The sequence below is a fragment of the Engraulis encrasicolus genome, chromosome 24, assembly GCF_034702125.1.
Source record: "Engraulis encrasicolus isolate BLACKSEA-1 chromosome 24, IST_EnEncr_1.0, whole genome shotgun sequence".
Taxonomy (NCBI): domain Eukaryota; kingdom Metazoa; phylum Chordata; class Actinopteri; order Clupeiformes; family Engraulidae; genus Engraulis; species Engraulis encrasicolus.
Genome location: NC_085880.1, coordinates 28,738,840 through 28,760,067, shown reverse-complemented (window position 1 = coordinate 28,760,067; position 21,228 = coordinate 28,738,840). Strand labels below are relative to the sequence as shown.

At 42.8% G+C, this 21,228-nt stretch overlaps 1 protein-coding gene across 2 annotated transcripts in view; it reads left to right on the top strand.

Moving 5' to 3' along the window:
- Positions 1–1,633: 1,633 nt before the first annotated feature.
- Positions 1,634–21,228, top strand: part of pax2a (paired box 2a) — a 31,445-nt gene continuing 11,850 nt past the window's right edge. For both annotated transcript variants that reach the window (XM_063190977.1, XM_063190978.1), the window contains exons 1-7: positions 1,634–2,154; positions 3,779–3,944; positions 4,399–4,596; positions 8,481–8,566; positions 9,232–9,351; positions 10,209–10,253; positions 18,792–18,967. In XM_063190977.1, the coding sequence (XP_063047047.1) occupies positions 2,112–2,154; positions 3,779–3,944; positions 4,399–4,596; positions 8,481–8,566; positions 9,232–9,351; positions 10,209–10,253; positions 18,792–18,967 (834 nt within the window). In that variant the 5' untranslated portion in view covers positions 1,634–2,111. The remainder of the gene's footprint in view (positions 2,155–3,778; positions 3,945–4,398; positions 4,597–8,480; positions 8,567–9,231; positions 9,352–10,208; positions 10,254–18,791; positions 18,968–21,228) is intronic.

Below are 21,228 nucleotides of genomic sequence, written 5' to 3'. Positions count from 1 at the left end.
CATGTGAAGATTATTATTATTATTATCATCATTATTATTATTATTATTACAGGCCTATTGTATCCATCAATAGACCTACCAATAATAGTAATTAGTGTGTGTGTGTGTGTGTGTGTGTGTGTGTGTGTGTGTGTGTGTGTGTGTGTGTGTGTGTGTGTGTGTGTGTGTGTGTGTGTGTGTGTGTGTGTGTGTGTGTGTGTGTGTGTGTGTGAAGTCATGTCAAGTCAGCTTTTATTGTCACTTTCTTCATATGCACAAGACATACAAGGGAAATGAAATTACATTTTCTCTCTATACCATGCCAGGACAGACATAAAGACTGACATTTTACAGACTGACATAAAGTGCAATGTGTGTGTGTGTGTGTGTGTGTGTGTGTGTGTGTGTGTGTGTGTGTGTGTGTGTGTGTGTGTGTGTGTGTGTGTGTGTGTGTGTGTGTGTGTGGTCTAAGTCAACAACAACAAGGGAGGATTTATCGAAATGATTACATTCTGTAATCATCTTGGAGCAGTGCCTATATTTAGGTAATAATACTGATGATAATACATTATGAAATACCTAAATACATACCGAAATACCTAAAATAATTTTAAATATTGAATTATAATAAATAGGCTAATAATGGATAGTGATACAGATTAATAGGATTTGTATTCGGCACTCTTTTTTATTTACCCATGTTATAATGTTGAATTTGGAGAGCAGGCATTACGCGCGAATGCGCAAATGACTAGGCCTACAATAATTTCAGGAAAATATGTTCTCTTAATATCAAAACATTCTTAATATCATAACTTGCTAGAGATTCCTTGAAAAGTGATTTGAACAATTCTTGAAAAAAATTTACACACTCTCCCAAGGCCCGGAAATACAGAGGGATAACAAAAGCGTCAGCCGGTTCCATCTATTGGTGGCAAATTAAACTATACAGTGCCACCTACAGAAAGGTTTTGTGTAGTGCTACTGGAGCACCGTTACTTATTTACCGCTAGTTAGGACATCGAAGCTGTGGCCAATGTTGTTAGCCTACCACTAAATAAAACAAAAATCGCACTGTTGTGCGCAAGAGCTGGATATTTCCGCGATTTACTTGCGGTAGGGTCATGTTAATGGGAGGCATTAGGGCATACATCTGCCAACTTAAAAAAAGACGTGACATCACCACGCCACCCATACGTTGCTATAATGATATTACTGTTTTACAGTAAGAGGGATATGAAGATTGGCTATTTTGAGTTTTTAAAGCCTCTGCGCAATGCCGCATATTTACGGCACAAATAGTCAGTCTGTAACTTACACAACTCTGAAAAATGAAACTAATCATTTCAGTCCAGTTTTTTTCTTTCAGTCCCAGCCAAAACTGCCTCCTGTCTTAGACCAAAGTCGTCTCATTTCCTTGTTTGTATCCCTCCCTTTCCCAAGTGTCATATGAATGGACCTCCTCATTTGGGTCCCGGGTTTTTACGTGGGCGAATCACATAGTGGTGGAATCTATTGCCTTTGTCTGACAAGTCATCCATCTCTATGCGAAGGGGAACTGTGCTGTGCGGTGCGGGGGAGGGGGGACTGCAGCTTTTAGAAACAGACACATGAAGAGGGGTTTCATTCTCAACTCAAGCTTCTAACAAGCACATCCCATTCCGGAGGAGAGGGGGACCGCAAACCACAATCGGCGTGTCCATGTTTTCCCTGTCATCTGTGTACACCTGACCATACTCGAGCGCTACCAAGTACGCTACCTTTAACAGCAATCGAGGAATTTACTTCAGCGGCTACGGGCGAAGACAGTTGAAGAGGCATTCAATCATTGTTACTACTTTTTAGCAGACTATGTGATTGAATTATACAGTCGAAAACAACGTCTTGCCAATGTTGCTGCGATGTTGTAGAGACAAGTGACGGTCATGATCATAATCCTGACCAAATCGTAAATTTTCGCCGTAGGAACTGCACAGCAAGAGCAACTTCGCAGCATTTTCAAGAAGTTACTCTTCCAAGTTGCCGGAGGCAAACTCTTTCCAAACGGATAGATTTTTTAATTCTCTTTAAAGCTGCATAACACAGGCGACACGGCGACTTCAGTCGACTACCTTTCCCTCCTTTGCTATCCAATGGATATTCACTGCAAAGCAGACCCCTTTTCAGCCATGCACCGTAAGTTGAAAATATGTATTTATTGGAGAAGAGAAGGGAAGTACTCTTCACGTTATGCGAAGTAAGAGAGTGTAAGAGATGTCCTAAGTCAGGGGCGGGAAATAATAATGCAGTTATCCAGACAAACACGCCATTACTTGGCATGTGGCTGGGCAGTCTAGTTTACCTTAAATCTTCGTTCTTGAATGAAGAAAATGAAACTATTTCACAAGCAACCTCTCTAAAGCGATGTAACTGCGGTGCTAAGCGGACTAAGCCCATGCTTTTATTTTGGCATGCTGTTTCACATAGTCGGCTAAAGACTGTGACAAGGACGCCAAGTCACGCCAAGTTGCGTAGAATGCATTCGGCATTTATATTAAATTAAAGAAAACATATATTTGTTTGAGACAGAGACACGTGCCCATAAACTTAACATTTAAAAAACGAGTAGCATTGTTCTTTTTAATCGAGGGAGTAAAACCACGGAGCCTTCAAAAAGCATCCTCAAAAACGCGCGTGGCACAGAACGTCAAAACAGCAATGCCCAAAACAATCCCAGGGAAAATATGATTCATTTAGTAGGCTGTGGCTACACAGTAGGCTTATTATCAGAAAGATATCCTAGCGTTTTGTTTGTTTTCATGGATAGATGCATTACATTGAAACCTTAATGTTTATTATTGTCAACCTTTTTTTGTTTTAATACGGGCGTCACATGAAAACATGTCTGCGTAAAATGTTAATAATTAATTCCCAATCATTTCGCAGTAGACTTCACTATGTTTGTAATATGAGTTATCAAAGCTCTTTTTAATTATTTACAGTAATTGTGCGAGGAAATTTAAACAGCTTGAAACACAATATCTGCGACATGTGTTTGGCCGCAGTGGAAGCGAAGGGAAGGCTATACCAAAGGAAAATATTGCCTAAGTTGCCCATCATTGACCATTGATTTAAAAAAATAAAAATAAAGAATATGTATTTAATTGTAATTAATTGTAAACTAATCTAAACCGATGTAAACTTGCCCCTCAAACCCTGAGAATAGATTTAATATTGTGTTTCTTTCCCCTCTAAAACTATTTTAATCCAAATAGTTGTCGTAGACTCCCGTCCATCACAATAGAATATTAATTTAGGCTTAACCGATACATCATAATATTGTTTTTATTATTATTTTATTTTATTTAGGCTATTTTACAGGTAGGTCACAAAGTTTGTCAGTCAATTTAGATTGTAGTTAATTATTTGAAATGGAATGCGTCTTCCTGCTCTTCTCAACCACCAATGATAACCTATTTGAAACCATTTTTACTGTAGGCCTAGGTCAGTCCATCGACAGGTCAACTTTTTGGCCATAATAATCGCCCTTGTCATGTAAAATGAAAGTGATTAAAAAACATATAGCCTAGATATTCGCTACAAAGCGTCTTGATTGGAGAGGATGATTTAGAAATGCCACGCCGTGCTTTACGCGCATTTCCCCAACCGACTGGCCGTTTTGGACTTACGAAGCGAGATAACCAAATGCTGACTGTCCGTTTGAATTTTACGCCGACTTGATTAAGGTGACGAACCCCTCTTGTCTTCTGTATGTATGTAATGTTATGGTGTGCTCTCTGTGTTGTTGTATCCCATATAGGGCACGGGGGTGTAAACCAACTAGGGGGGGTGTTTGTGAATGGCAGACCCCTACCTGATGTTGTGAGGCAAAGAATAGTGGAGCTCGCGCACCAAGGGGTCAGGCCCTGTGACATCTCCAGACAACTCCGGGTCAGCCATGGCTGTGTCAGCAAAATCCTTGGCAGGTAAGGAGGCAGAATTTGCGGAAACAAGAAGATATTTCTCACAAGTACTACGCGGTGTATTGGTCATGCCTTGAAATTCTGAAAGAAAATAATATTTCATCATAATCGGCATTATTTGTTTCATTAAGAGGCTGTTACCACACGTGGCTATTATTTGCTTTAAATTGCATTATAGGCCATGTAATGTTTTCCAAATGACTTATTCTGTATTTCTTTTACCTTAAGTGTAAATAATGAAAACATGTAGCCTATAGGACCAAAATAACGGAGAACCCTGTAGATGTTTAAACACACCCGGAATGTAATTATCAGTGCCTCACAACAAACACTGATCATAGATGTATCTTCAAGACAATGGGGGAGGTTTAGGCTACTGCTTTCACTGTTCTTTAGCAAATAAGGTTATTTGAGTTGCACTAAATTGACACAATGCTGGAATACTTTGTGATTTCAGGTACTACGAGACCGGCAGTATTAAACCTGGAGTTATAGGGGGCTCTAAACCAAAAGTGGCAACTCCCAAAGTTGTGGACAAAATCGCAGACTACAAACGACAAAATCCAACAATGTTTGCCTGGGAAATACGCGACCGACTGCTGGCCGAAGCTGTTTGCGACAACGACTCTGTACCTAGTGTGTCGTCCATCAACAGGTAAAATATTTTGTTTCATAAAAAAAATCAATGTCGTGTTTTAAATGAGAAGAACATTTTAGTTTCAAACAAGCAATGGCGCGCTTATCAGAGTCACACTTGAATGGCGTTGGAGAAAATGGGGAACTAACATGTTTTCAGTCATAGTTTTTTTGACGAAACTGAAGATGGTGCAGATATCATGTCACGTAGGCCTTTGATGTGTATTACACATTAATGCATATAGACTATTGGTAAAGGTATGCACCGCGTATTTAAATGTTCCCGCCGTGCGTATTGATGGGCAAATAAATGTGTGTGTTTATTAGAGGCTGAAGACAGAGGCATTTGATCCTTGTGCTGGGTTGTCTTCATTGTCCGAGCTGGGTGGTCTCAAAAGTGCAATTCAATCTCAGTGCTTTCCAGAGTCAAAAGTAGATGTATGGTTTAGACCACAAGCACCACATCTGTCTGCATGAAAACCAATCAATACGCTGTAACCGGATCCAGTGGCAATGGGAAATAAACCTCACAGTTTTTCCAATATCAAATCGCATTGCGTTCGAGATTTTTTCCACTATAAACTCACTGCTGAGGCGTTGAGCCGACCAAATCGTACTCAAAGCTATATACCTTCATTGTATGCTGCACACATTAGAAGCAGTAATTTCTGAGGTTTTAAAAGCTTTATACATGTGATGAACGTCATGCCATTATTTTGCCCAAGGACCATTAAATTAGGACACCACACAGTGTTAGGAAAATGGTCAATGAATTCATTAAAATAATGATAATTGTGTTGGCAATGTTGTGTTTAGTGTAGGCTACATAGTATAGGCATACATGTTCCAAAGTCGAGCACTGTTACAACGAAGGCTACTAGTTTCTAGTCAGTTCTTTGGAGACGGTCGTAAATTGGCGCGCTCTTGTGCTGTATGTTCTGGCGTGAAAGCACGTGGAGCCAACTTGTGCGTAAAAGAGTCTAAAAACGTCCATGGAAGGACAAGGTGAAAAGTCTTACCTGCAAGCAGGAAAATGAACTTTGGTTAGGAGGCACTGTTCCATTGAACTAGCCATCGGCATTACATTTTAATGAGCTGAGAAGAGATCATGGGCCTCCTCACACCAGACATTTCTCTTGAGGAAAAAAAGAGCAGAAAACCAGAGAAAAGACAGAACCTGGAAATTCATTTCATGCACTCTGGCTGCTTAACATGACAATGTGAACAGGCTTAAACACATGGGCATGTAGTAAATTCAAAATATATTCACAATGTGCAAAGACTTTCCATAAATCCTCATTTAGACTTATAATTATAGTGAATTATGATATGGAAAATAAGAAAAGACATTTGTGTACTGTTGAGGGAATATGGATCTATAAACTCTTTCCCTCTTTGTATTTGGATCATATTATTATTGTTATATACTGTATATATTCTTGCTTTCCTTATCTCGTTGGCTTTCTTGAATGAATTAACTTGTCGGAATAACAGGGGTGCTTTAAGAAATGACCATATTTAACTACACAAAATCATAAAGTACTGAATTCCATGTTTAACTCAGGAAAATTAACAAAAAATACAATTAGGGTGTGTGTGTTGTGTGTGTGTGTGTGTGTTGGGAGGGGGAGGTAGAGATATTGACCTCTCTGTCTGTTTACACTAAAGGATGGCCCAAGTTTAAGCACATTTCCCCTCCATTAATAATGAATGGACACACACACACACACACACACACACACACACACACACACACACACACACACACACACACACACACACACACACACACAGAGAGAGAGAGAGAGAGAGAGAGAGAGAGAGAGAGAGAGAGAGAGAGAGAGAGAGAGAGAGAGAGAGAGAGAGAGGTGTTCACAGTGTCTTTAGCACTTCCAGGATTTAAGCTTCTAAGCCACCTTTTGTGTTAGTGGATGGGATGGAGTCTGGCTTATTCATATTTGAACATTTCCAGAGACTTTTCAAGAACAACCAAAGTCACTAAACTTACTCTGTTTAAAAATAACTTGGTTTGTACTCCGCATATACAGTGCTTTGATTTGTTTTACTCAAATAAATGGCGCGGGCCAATTAATGCTGTGTTTAGATTGCGATGTCCGAAAAAGTCTCGGTATTTTATGGACTGAAAATATTTCTGAAAGAGAATGACTTGGGCAGTGGAATGAAAAAAATAATCTGATTTTATTTAGTTTGTCACAAAGTGATGATTAAGTAAAATCTGCAATAATAAAACTTTAATCACTTACATGTTTGGATTAGGCAAGGTGGTTTGGATAAGTATTCATAGGCCTGTATGTAGTGCAGATTGTATTAAAGCTGTACCATTGGAAAGGTGTATCTTTGCTTGCATAGCTTTTTATAAAAGACACACCCCATCTACACCATGTAAGGTTAGTGAGTGAATATCACCTGAATATTAAGGGTCATCTGATTGATTCTGAATGATCAGTCAAAGAAGGTCCCCTCCACTGGTGTGCTCTCTACCTATAATCCCACGCCCCATGACCTGCTACTGGTTGAGATGAGAATCTGCATGGCCTGTGGCTAGAGAAGAGACGAAAATAAAATTTAGGAGGCCTGTATATGAATATGAATGATGGGTTTGTGAGTCTTCAAATAGAAGGCGCTATACTGTATAAATACATAGTGAAATTACGATATGTAGTAAAACACTATGACAGTCAAATTTAACACTTAAAGTGTTGGTCTGTCCTACTCCCCAAGTTTAGAATTAACACTGCTAAGTTTACTGTGTAGCGTGGCTTCAAGGTGTTGGAATGTAAAGGCAAGTGTACGCAAGTTGAACGGCAGTGACTCATTGGTTACTGGTTAAAAGATGAATGTAAACACAGTCTAGTTTTTTGCGAATTCTTACATTTTTTAGATTTATTAGAAAGTGTTTGGGACACCCTGCATGTTCAGGCCAATGGAAGGTTGTATTGGGTTAAAATGGTTCTGTATGTTATACACTTAAAGCCTATAAAACGTTATAGTGGAATTTGTGAGCCGAGTAAGTCACCATTGCTTGTCTGTCACATGTGTTTTACTATCCTTCATTTGCATCCGATGTCCTTATAGCCGCTCTCAGGTGTTTACTTCTCCCAAAGTCCCAGCCAGTCAGAAGACGCTTATTCACCTCAGCACCTTAGGACGGTTGTCTGACGCAAACACTTTATCAATGATGCTAGAGAATTGGTGGCTAAACGCAGTCCCCCTGGCCCATAAGTGGAGCAGAGAGAGAGAGAGAGAGAGAGAGAGAGAGAGAGAGAGAGAGAGAGAGAGAGAGAGAGAGAAAGATGCTAGAGACGAAGAGTGCTTCTGAGAGAATGGGGGTATAGACTATTAAAGTAGAGCCAGGTAGAGGCACTGGAGCCCATCATTGAGGTGAATTGATGTGATTTCATGCTTTGTTTGCAAGATCATTCAGACCAAAGTGCAATGAAGATTTTCCCCCCATATCACACAATAAAGGCCGTAAGGACTTTATCATATTTCCAAACCTGGAATTCCCCATTTGATTGAATCCACTTTCTCCTGGGGGAAAACACCTATTCAGCCGCAGACACCTCCATCCAGAGTGGCCCTAATGCCACCAGATTGGTTATTTGTGACAGAATCGGGTGTATCTACATTGCAAGGCCCCCAAAACAACCAGCCCAGTTTACCTTTTGCAGGGGGGATAAATCACAGCTCTCTGTGTATAGAGTATATGACGGCAAAGTCTCTCTCTCTCTCTCTCTCTCTCTCTCTCTCTCTCTCTCTCTCTCTCTCTCTCTCTCTCTCTCTCTCTCTCTCTCTCTCTCTCTCTCTCTCATGAGGGAATGGTATGTTCCAAAAATATATTGTCCTGGCTTTTGCTGAATTCCATTTATCTTTTTTTTGCAGGATTATTCGGACCAAAGTTCAGCAGCCTTTTCATACGTCGCCGGATGGAACTGGGGCTTCCCTGAGCGCAACAGGCCACACCATAGGTAAGGGGAGGTGGGCGGTGGGGGTGAGTGGCAACACCATGGATAAGAGGAGGTAGAGAGGGTGGCTGCGGAGGAGTTGAGGAAGGGGAACTAACCTCACCATAGGTAAAAATAAGACCAGCGTGGGACAGAGTGTGCTCACAACGTAGGCAAGGAAGGGGAAATTGGATAAATACAGTAATTTGCTGTAGTATTTATATTATTTATTTATTTTAAGAACAGTGTTTGACATACGGATGTTTGATTTGTTAGTTGATGATAACGTCCTCTTTACTTACTTGGCCTAACCATTCACTTCATCAAAGATGGAAAAGTTACAGATTCCAGCAATGAGTTAAGGGCCAATAAGAACATTTTAAATTTTAGGTCACCTTCCATGAAGCCAGAAATGACACTGATTTTATCCTTAGAGCAAGGCCCCTTTATCCAGGGCAAGGCCTTTTGCATCAGCCCCACATCACCCTACCAGGGCATCACCCCTGATTATAAACACACTGTCATTGTAGGACGCATTAATGTCACCTACCTTGCTGCCAACCCAGATATTTACTTTAAGAAGTTAAGAAGGGTCTTTTTATTTATTTCCTGTAGTAAGAAGGTTGTTTGGATAGTCTGTGTATAGTTGCTCTCCCTGGCTGTGACCTAGCCTCTTTCCACTCACCCAGTTCCCAGCACCGCCTCGCCCCCAGTGACCAGCGCCTCAAACGACCCCGTCGGCTCCTACTCCATCAACGGCATTCTGGGAATTCCACGTACCAACGGAGAGAAAAGGAAACGAGATGACGGTAAGCTTATAAATCTTTACTTTTTTGACGTTTTTATCTTGCTCATTCCTTTGAGGTCATTGTTATTGTGTGGAGTGGATTCTTTCATGGCTATGCTGACTTTACATGTCATGGTCAGTTGGTTAAGGCCTTGGTATGTTGATAGCACTTCACTCAGAAATGGGTTGTCATTCAATTGTAATTAATCACACCAAGAGATAAAGTCACTTGCCAAATATGTCAACTAACACCGTATTGAATAGAAACAACTTTTTTTTGATGATGAAACCTAGAGAAGTGAATAACTGTTGTTTATGAGGAATAGCATATGCCTTCACCATCCATCGAATACAGAATGAAACCGAATCCAAACATTTCCCATGTGATGTGCAATTGCAAAGAGATGAGGCCAAAGACATATTCACAATCTTTCATCAGAAACTATAAATACGTCTGAGAGACAGTAATCCATTACATAAATTGACCAATTACCGTTTTTAGAAGGGCATGTTAAATGATGGGGACATCTTTTTTAAAAAAAAGTTTGTCAGGAAGAATCCCATGGTCAGGATTTTCCCTCCGTGAGAACAAGTAGTTTGCGCCTCAGGCCCAACACATGATGGATTTTACAAAGGTACTACTAGCCTACCACCACCGCTTTTACTACCACTACTACTACTACTACTACTACTACTACTACTGAATAATCATAGCTGTGGTGAAAAGGGTTTAAACAACTAGGGGTCAAAACAGCGTGGTAAGACTGAGAAAAGGGGGGCTGGATTGGGGTGAAGTGAAGTGCTAGCAGGATGGTTTGGTTTCTTCAAAGTATTTATCAAAGCAGGCCACTTGCTTCTCTTGTGTCTCCATTTCTTTAGTTCTCTGGAGTGGCAACCACTTGGATGGGAGGAAAATAGGATATTGTAAGTGATGTTAGCAACTCTTGCTCTCTTTGTCTCTCACAGACCGCTCCGCTCTTGTTTTGAGGGGCATGTGTGTCTCTGTGTTTTTTGTGTGTACGTGGGGTTTGTTATATGTCTATGGCTGAGTGGGTTTTGTGGGTTTCTATGTACGTACGTGTGTGTGTGTGTATGTGTGTGTGTGTGTGTGTGTGTGTGTGTGTGTTTTGTGTGTGTGTGTGTGTGTGTGTGTGTGTGTGTGTTTTGTGTGTGTGTGTGTGTGTGTGTGTGTGTGTGTGTGTGTAGGCACATATCACGTCACTGTATAAATATGTCAGGGAGCAAGGGGAGAGAGAGAGAGAGAGAGAGAGAGAGAGAGAGAGAGAGAGAGAGAGAGAGAGAGTATTACCAAGATTATTATTATGTCTCTTTTCAGAGGACAGTAGTCTCACAAATATTTAGCATACATGAATAGTATTATTATCAATCTATAATTCTTTATAAGAATACTGTCACCATAAGAATAGCAGCCTGTTTAGGTATAAACTGCTAGCATTTGTCCATTTGTGGTAATTTAAGAGTCTTTCAATTGATTTAAACCCTTTGCGTTACTTAAACACAGTCACTGTTGTACAGTTACACCAGCAAAGTAATTTGTTCCAATTTCCTAGTTGTAGCCCGACTAAAAATGATTTGGTATGGGATGTTAGGATGACGTTACTGAGAGTGGACCGAACAGTGTTGACGTGATATATTAATAAGACATGAGATATGATATGATGAGTAATTATACATGACGCGATGCGATATGGGGAGTTATTTTCAAAGAGCGTTGTTGAATGGTGCTGACTGTTACTGCAGGAGAGACATGCCAGGCTCATATTTACAATCGCGCCAGTGAGAGAGAATAGGCTTTGCCTAACCCTTGTCTGCTCTCCCTCGATCAGCAGTCATCAGTACTTTCACTACATGATACTCCATTCTGTCACACCGCTGTGAAGGCAATGCTATTAGGATGAGCATTTTATGGTTCATAGAACATGATAAGTAGTTTCCAAATCTGACTTGATTGTGTAAATCTCTATAATTTTATTATGTGATGTTACAGAAATCATACTTAACTATTTAAAGAGGGGTAAGAAAGGAGTCTCAACATGAGCTACAATGTAAAGGCAGAGCTACAGAGGAAGGCTAGGAAGGGCAGCCATCGTACCCTTTAAGCAGATATTCTAAGAGAATATATCTTATCCAGTCTCTCTGCTTTAACCATTTAAGGAGTTCACTATGTCACAAACATGGCCGAATTTTTAACACTAGGTCGTATGTGTGAGCCGTAGAATGCTCGAGTAAAATTCGAGAATTCTTGTGAGACATCTGTACTCCTCACAGGGTTAAGAGGGGAGAGGGGAGGAAAAAGGCGTGGAGCAGAGAGAGTAGAGAGAGAGAGGTTCCATTGGCCCATTGTTTCCTGGTTCTATTAGGCAGACCTAGGCAGACCTAAGGACTGTTCTATTCAATGCTAGGAGCATTATGACACCCCCTTTAGGCAGACCGGAACCTGGTCATGTTAGGTGCCCATAGCAACCTATTACAATGGCATATCTCTATACTTAAAGAATCTCTGGCGTGGAGTCTCCATTATACAGGGGGCGATGTAGAGATAATGTGGTGTGACGCGCTTTATGTACACCAGGTCCTGGCGCAACGCCGCTTCAGGGACATAGGTGTCATAGATGCCATTAATCCCCCATTGTCATGTGTTATTGCAAATTAAAAGTAGCATGTTACACTCACTTGCTCGTGGGTGATGTTGACAGTGGTGAGGTGCTGCTGGCTCAGTGTATAAGGGTGGCGTAAGGTTAGCGTGTGTGTGTGTGTGTGTGTGTGTGTGTGTGTGTGTGTGTGTGTGTGTGTGTGTGTGTGTGTGTGTGATGCTGAGGGAGGGCGCAGTGCCCCTTAGATTGATTCTTTGGGGTGGCAAAGGCTACCCACACGTTGAGTATTGTGACATTTTAAGAGAATTTGCAATTCTGCAGAGGAAAAGGGGAAGAAAGCCATTAATTTACAAATTAAATTCCTTCCTCTATCGCTGATGTGCAAGCAATCGAAAAGACAAAAGAAATAGCCTTAAGGGGGAGACAGACCTTCAGCCCTGTGAGAGATTACTTTAAATGTGTCTAAAAAAACTGCAATATCCTGTTGGGTAGAATTCAGCATAGCTCATACTGCTACTGTTGCGTGCATTCAAAATCAGTGTATTGACGGGCTTCAGTTAGGTGAAATAAAATTGTACTCCTTCGTAAATGGGTTAGTAGGTTAAGTGAGAAAATATCAAAACAGTCCGAAATATTTGTGACCAAATGTGCTGAGGGTGGAAAGAGTCAAAGAAGGCCACTGTTTACCACTGAGCTGGTAAGAGCGAATCTTAGACATGAAGTACTGTACAGCCACTCACGTGGTCTCGCGATTTAGACAATGACTGACTCACAGTGACCTAGCGTTGACTCATAAGCAGGTTGGCCTGACCACACAAGGGAGAGGCGAGCAGCAACTCCTTGATATTTTAATATGAATTCAGGAGGGTCATCACAGGGAGTTTCAGTAACAACCAGTCATAAATTGTAGTACAGAAAAAAGTACATGGATCGTTTTGATCAAAGTGTGGGAGGGGTGGTGTGCGTGTGTGTGTGAGCGTGCGTGTGTGTGTGTGTGTCTGTCTCTGTGTGTGTGTGTTTGTGTCTATGTGTGTTTGTCTGCATACCGTATGTGTGTGTTTGTGTGTGTGTGGTATATGTCTGTGTGTGTAGTATTTCAGATAGGGCTTTCAAATATATAGCAAAGGAATTTATTTGATGTTATATAAAGACTCCATTTGGGAAGGTGAAAGGAGTGTTGAAGAAGTCCAGTGCTTGTTTTGTGGGCTCAAATAAAAAACATGATTAAAGGAAACAGGCCACAGGCCCCGGCCTAAATCTTACGGCTGAGGAGGTACTTTTGTGTGTGCCAGTGTATCAATACGAAGGCTAACCCAGCCATAAAAAAAGAGAGAAAGCAGAAAGAGAAATAAAATGCATCCAAACCAAAGAAATGGATCAGCTTTTAAATTCAATAAGAACATCCACCACCAATTTCATCATCACGATCACCTCAGTATAAAAGAGAGAGAGAAAGAGAAAGAGAGAGAGAGAGATTTGAGGAAGGCTGTGGAGCGTAACCGCGAGTGCGAAGGGGTGTCAGGGCCCTTCTTATCAAAGGACACAAAAGGTTCAGGCCCCAGCGTTCCAGCTACATCTGCATTCAAGCAGACACCAGACACAGACCCAACCCATCCACCACCCAACACCCCCCCCCCCTCCCTTCCTCACCTCCACCCCTACCCCTACCCATCCCCTCCCTCCAGCCAACACTACTTGCTACTGGTTACTGGTGCAAACAATACCAACGACGAGAATCTGCCCCCGACGTTTAAAAAAAAAAAGAAAAGAATCTAAGATTCATCCAAAGCGCAATCATGTCTGAGAAAGTCAATTATGAACACGAGCGCTGCTGAGAACTAATGGCACACTGCATCACTCAGGCTGTAAAGGAGACGGCGAGACATGCGGCCACAGAACAGAAGAAAGAGGAAGAAAGAGAGAATGAAGGAAAAGAGAAAGAGACAGAAAGAGATAGAATGAGAAAAGGAATAGAGGGATTTTTTTTTTTAAAGGGATAGAAAGAGAAAAATGTATTCATTAAATGTGTTCCAGTACATCGCGTCACAGTTTTAGGCATTGTCTGGTCAGGCTGTGCGAGTATGCTAGGGGGAGTATGTAGCTCCATAGGTGAGGACTGGAGGGGAATAAAAGGGAGCATCTTGATAAGGGAAGGGAAATGGACTCGGGAGGGTAGAGCTGGCAGAGAGAGGAGATGATGAGAGGAGGAGCAGAGCCAGCCTCTTGCTCACGGTGGCCATCATTGTCCACACACAGTAGTCTGGGGCTGCTAAATTGAATTAATAAGGCGACAGGACAGGAAATTAACGGATTTGCTTGAGCTGCTTCTGATGCTCCTCCTTCTCTCTTTCTCTTTCTCTCGCTCTCTCGCTCGCTCGCTCTCTCTCTCTCTCTCTCACACACAGAAATGTTGGCTAGTACCAGCAGACACCATTCCCTGCTTAGAGAGCTGACGGCCATAACCGTAGATCTTTCAATTAAACAAATGCAATATGCTTTGACAATTTAGTATACTTGATATTGTATAGTACATGCTATTGTTGTTGTGAAATGATGAGGTTTATTTTTTATTTTTTTAAATATGGCATCGTTTTAATTAACAGGCACCATGTTAATTAATGACTTGCCATGCCATAGGCATCACTGCCAAACTATAGGTGGTATCAAGAGTATGTATCTATTAGGTATTTCACCTGTGTTAAGCTATGTGAGCAGAAAAAAACAGTGTAGTAGGGGCTGACTGAGAGAAGCTCCATCCAGGTGATTCGTTTCAGCCAGGAGGAGGAGGAGGCCATGAATGGGGGGCTCATTTGCCTCTGACAAAGGCCCTGTCTCTGTGGTGCAATCTTATCAGTGCAGCAAGGGATGAAAGCCACCAGGACACACAGAGCTTCCTCTGTTAACAGGATTTCACACCTGCCATGGCCACCAGCAACCAGCCGCATAGCAACACATGAAATGAAATGATGAAGGCAAAAAAAAATAAAAAATCAATTTCGTCAATTAGATGCGTTTTTTTATATATCGATACAGTTTTGTCTAAAACAGTCAGGGCGACATGTAAAAGCCGTTGTCATGTGGTGCTGTGATGTGCTTAGTGAGGGAAGGTGACAGCTTAGTGTCTTGTCTCTTGGACACTTGCAAAGATTTCTCCTCTGGGCTTTGAACTGGACGGACAGTGAGTGTTGTGTGTGTGTGTGTGTGTGTGGGGACGGGGTATGAGAGAGAGAGAGAGAGAGAGAGAGAGAGAGAGAGAGAGAGAGAGAGAGAGAGAGAGAGAGAGAGAGTTTTTTTTACACAGGACTCAGAGATATCTGATCTGAGTGACTGGTGGTCCCCTCGGCACAGGGGTACTAATGCAGAAGCATGTCACAACAAACATACTCCAGTGTGCCTGTGATCGATACAGAAAGAGAAAAAAAAAACACCACCTCTGTCCACACACTTCATGTGCCTTCACTCATGTGCTCCTTTTTTCCTCTCGATTGTCAAGAAACCTGACGCTTGTGTCTTCTGCCCATCAAATAAACCAAGATTGTCAAGATGCTCTCGTAACATTACTCACACACAGAAACAGTCAGTCTGATGTGGCAAATTGTACATATTGAGCATACAACGTCTGGCATTCTTCATATGGGTTTAAAAAAATGCGTCTTGTTTTAGATCTAAGAGCACTTTGAAGTTTTTTGGAGTAGTAGATTTTGGAAAATCCCATGCCTCATCCAAGCACAACTCATCAAAGCCGGTGTTCTGTAAAATCTTCCTACATGTAATATAATCCTACAACCCCCCATTGGGCATGCGCAGACCATGAAACATCAACACCAGCTCATCCTAGGACTGTGCAATATTAGCGGAGGACAGATAAATAGATTACTTTAATTTATAATTTACACTACAGGTGTGTGTTTATTATCATTATTTGTGTATGTGTGTCTTAGAAATTGGAGTGTGACCCTGGCAACTTAGCTAACTTACTCGTTATGCTAGCGGTTTTGCTAGCGCTTTTGTTAAAGTTTAATAAAAAGCCAGGCTTTTGGTAGTACTTGTATCCATGACCATGCGATTTTATTTTCATATCTTTCATCTCGTAAATCTAACACCCTGTTTGGTGTTACTGTTTTGTATTTTACTGTACAACAATATTACGTAGGAAAATATTACAATGTAGGAAAATCTGGCAGAACACCGGCATATTTGAAATGCTGGAGGAAGTACACATCAGTAGACACTGGATATTGTGGTTGAGAGAAGGTTTCAAACGGCTTTCACTCATATTCTCTTCCTGAATTTTCTACCTGGTTATGGATAGGTGTTGTGGCAGTGTAGTATATGTGGTGTGCGTCCCTCGCGTGATCTACCCAGTCCCGTCCTCAGTTTGTGGACGATGGTGGGCTCCCTGGAGGGGCTCTAAGGGGGAGGGGGGGGGGGGGGGGGTTTGCAGTGTCTTGGGAAACACGACTCTCCACAGTGAATGACAAACGCCTGGTTATTGATCGCGTTTTTGCACTTAGCCCAGTTGATAGAAAGTAATTAATGGCTCTATTTTCTTCTGTACCAAAGAGAGCAATTGAGCTTTATACAACAGCAGCAAGCAGAAGCAGCAGCATTCAGTGCAATGAAAGAGCCCCAAAGGTCTATCTATATTCTCACTCAGCAAACACATTTGTATGATGCCAAGAAACAACACATGCAACCTCCCACCAGATATTTAACCAGGAGGGGAGAGAGAAATGACAAATGACATACAGTAGGTTACTGCCACAGTTTGGCCACTAGAATAGAGATGTGGCATCCCTGAATCTCTCTCTCTCTCTCTCTCTCTCTCTCTCTCTCTGTGTGTCTCTGTCTCTGTCTCTGTCTCTCTCTCTCTCTCTCTCTCTCTCTCTCTCTCTCTCTCTCTCTCTCTCTCTCACACACACAGACACACACACACACTCTTTCTCTCTCACACACACACGCACACACACACACACACACACACACACGGGGGAGATATAGGGAGAGAAAGACAGATTGGGTGAGGGAAAGACAGACATAGAAGGTGAGTGATAGATATAGAGAGGGAATCACACAGAGAGAGAGAGAGAGAGAGAGAGAGAGAGAGAGAGAGAGAGAGAGAGAGAGAGAGAGAGAGATAGAGAGCGAGAGAGAGAGAGAGAGAGAGAGAGAGAGAGAGAGAGAGAGAAGGAGAGAGAGCCGGTCCCTCATCCACCTCTCCTTGGATCCATTTCTCCTTTAAAGACAGGTTCATCCTCTGGCCTCAGCCGACGAGAAAGGTCAAGCGGCCGGGTAGAATGGCAATAACGCCCCTGAAATGGTACTTTCAGGGAAACATGATTGATCAATTGAATTCCATAGCACAGAAAAGTGCAGGATTAAGTAGAGTATTATACGCACAATGAGTTGAGGCATGATGTTCATTTCAAGTTAATTTCGCCTCCACCCCCCCTCCTGCCACCACATCAGGCTAGCAATCAATAGAAGCCTTGCATATCATATATCACCACACTCTCTCAGCCAGGGGAGAACATAATCTGCTGCAAATTTAGAATGACAGATTTGTAAGGGAGTTAAAGCCCCCCCATGACTCCCTGCCTATAGCTGAGGGCTGAGGCTACCCAGGAGTCTAGGTGAGACTGCTGCTGCCGCCGCAGACATGGCTGCCTAGGGTACAATCCAGGCAACTCTCCTTCTCGCCTGGAGCTGTGTTTTTTTTTCCTGAAGGGCTTTTTTGTTCCTGGATAGAGAAAGCAGAAGGGAGGGCAGAGATGAAGGGAGGGGCTGGAGAGAGAGGGGTCAAAAGGAGAAGCACCGTGCAACCTGTTTTAACAAGGTGATGGGGGTCAGAAGCTTGTTGGGTGGGTTTGGGAAGGGGGCGGCGTCGGGGCTGGGTGGCGTATAGAATGCTCATTTGTTTAAAGACTGTGTGTCGGAGGGGAAATGCATGATCTAGCTTAAGCGCGCCATCCTCCTTCTCCTCAAGGTAATTGTATTCATCGTTGGGTCATACCCCCCCACCCCACCTCCCCTCCCCTTCCACCCTCCATTTTTCTCCCCTCAGGAAAGCAATCTTAAAGTGAAAGCAGAATTACATTCTTAAAGGAAATTGTCCCTTTAAATAATGGTCCCGTACTGCCAGCCAGTCAGCGTTGGAAATGAGAAAAGCCTGTAAATCGCTATATACCGCCAGTGCCCGGTGCTAAAACACACGCTCTTCCCAACAAGTATATATTTGCGCTGAAGGTAATCCATCAATTACTGTAGACCTATCACATCATGATGGTGCTGATGTCGCACGCAAGGGGTGGGGGAGGTGGAAGAAACTCTCTCTTGCCTCCTTCTCTCTCCCTCCCTCTCTCCCTCTCTCTGCACCGTTTGGTCTTTTGTGCCTTTCCACAGTCATTAGGGTCTGTTTGAAGCTGGTGCTGACTGAATCTGAGCTGATATATTCCAGTCTTTCAGCCCTCCCTCCTACCCCTCTCTCTCTCCATCCCTTCCTCCCAGACTCACTCCCTCCCTTTTCCACAGCTAGTTCTGGTACTTAGAGGCACGCTAGATTCAGCTGAGTGAGTATGTGTATGAGAGGGAGGGGAGGGAGGGGTGCGGGTCAGGAGCTGGCCCAGAGGGGGTGTTGGGGTGGTGGTGGTGAAGGGTGCAGAGAAGGGTGTGGTAGGGTATGGAGGGTGGTGGTGTTTGAAAGGCAAGATGGAGGGCCTGTGGGTGTGTGTGTGTGTGGGTGGGTGAAGGGGATTTGGGACCACTGTGTGGGGATGACACTGAAGGTTTGGTACTAGCATGTGGACGAACCTGTCTCTCCCCCAACCCCTTCCCCCCCTTGTCACAGATGCGTCTGATGGGTCGGGACCGAACAGCGACTCTCAGGGCAGCGTGGAGAGCTTACGGAAGCACCTGAGAGCGGACGCCTTCACCCAGCAGCAGCTAGAGGCCCTGGACCGTGTGTTTGAGCGGCCATCTTACCCCGACGTCTTCCCCACATCAGAGCACGTCAAGCCCGAGCAGGTGAGCTGGAGAGTCAGCACCAGAGGCCATTGGCTGACCCGACGTTGGGTCGTCAAGACTTTCCAAACCCGTGTCACAGCTAAGACATTGTAAACCTTACGAAAGGGAGCTTCTTTTGGTTATTGTTTATCATAACATTGAATGTGTCCATCTCCGCGGCCAATGGCAAGCCCTCAAAAATCATGACAGACTTTTCTCTTCAGGTTGATCAAGCTTACAACAGCCAATTGTAAACGAAAAAATAAACCATACACCCAACACTTCTAAATTAATCAAAGATCATTATGAAACAACATGCAAAGGTAGAATGTTTGCTGCCACTAATTTCAAAACTTGTGCACAACTTGTAAACACCTCTCAACGTAACTAATTCTGGGAATGCTTAGTTACATTCATGGAAGATTTTGTGGGGAACTTTAACAATATTCATTATAAGAATGTATTAAATATTTTTAAAAAGCAGCATAATGATTTCAATACACTTAATTGTGGTAAGAAAATGGAATGTGTCAAAATAGGATGTGTAAATAAAAAGCCTTCTTTAAGGAAGTGTAGCACAGTGGTTAACCTTTATTTACCTCGATTAGACTATTAAACAACAACAAGAGACTATTAATTTCCATTCAAACTACTAGGGAGCCATAAAGAAAGAAAGAAAGAAAAGAAAGGAAAGAAAAGAAGGGAGCAGTGGCCTAATTGAGTTCATTTTAATTTCTGTCCAATCACAGAGCATTACACTGGTGATAAATCAGGGGGACAGGCCTCAACCGTAGTGGAGGGTCTAATTTGCGGCTAATTACAGAGCTGATTTCTACTGGAAGATCAATACCAAAATGAATTGGAAATGACTGGCAATCACAAAGAGAAGAGGAGAAAGTATTTTAAAGGCAATGAAAGAGAAGTCTGGTGTTCAGAGAAGTGGGGGTAGAGAGAGAGGTGGGGGGGAAACGGTTAAGGAATTGCCCAGAAAAATCTGTTTTAATTTGATGTGGTATTAATCACACTACTACATTCCCCCTTTTTATTGGCCCTTCCATCCCACCACCCTATACCTCCACTCACCCCCACCCTCCTTTTTTTTCTTTTTTAACTCTTGAAAGGGCGGATCTATTAGGCCATGTCTGGTGTCTGCAGAAAGGGTATTAAAAAGCCATTTTGGAAATGCAAAACTCAATGGGTTCAACCCCTCCCACACTTCTGCCAGCCATTTGGTCATCCCTTTCAGATCCACGCTCAGTTGCCCCACACCCAACCTGTCCCGTCCCCCCCCCCCTTTCCGCTCGGAGAAAATGGCCGCCCCACATCTGAGGCCCAGAGAGAGAGAGAGCGAGAACAGAAGCAGGGGGACATTCATCAGTGTGCCAGAGAACAGTTGTAGGGGGGACAATCAGAGTTTATCTAGAATAAAAAAGACAAGACTGGGGTCACCGCTTTTTCCACTGGGACAAGGCCCTTTTTTGCGAGTGCACAGATGCAAGTGTGTGTCTTTGTGCCACACACACACACACACACACGCACGCAGACACGCACGCACGCACGCACGCAGGCACGCACGCACGCGCACACACACACACGCACGCAGACACGCACGCACGCACCCACACACACACACGCACACGCATATGCACACACACACAATTTAACTGGATAGTGCAAGATCTGCAATGCATATGTGCACACAAATGTGCATTCCAAATTAGATTTTGTCAAGTGCAGGATCTAAAATTATCCAAATGTAAACGAAAATGTTTAATTCATACAGCTATTTTTTAAATACAGATCTACATTCACTGTATGTATTTCAATAATTTCAGATGCAGACGTGTAAAATAAACATTTGATCAAAGACTAGTCTTTTGGCTGAAAAAATGGCAATGTTGACTTTTTTTCAGTGGCCCTTTTAACAAACGTCTCCCCTGTAACAAAAGACTGAATGTTTCCTCCCTTGACTGGGCAAGAGGGGAGGACTGCAGGCAGCCACAAAGGAGCAGCTGACGCCCAGGCTTTTCACTGGCCTCCAAATCTGCTCCCGTCCCTGTTGCCTGGCCCTAATGTATTCAGCAAGCAGCGCTCCTTGCGCCTTGTGCCTTTCTGCGCAAAATATATACACATTAGTGTCTCTTTACACTAAAGAGGGAATTTGTGTTGGGGAGGGAGAGAGTGGAGAGAGGGAGAGTGGGAGGAGGTGGGTGGGTTGGGGGTTAAGTGCATATTACCAATTCGTTTCTTTTCCAAGTATTTGAAGTCCTCCAACACACCCC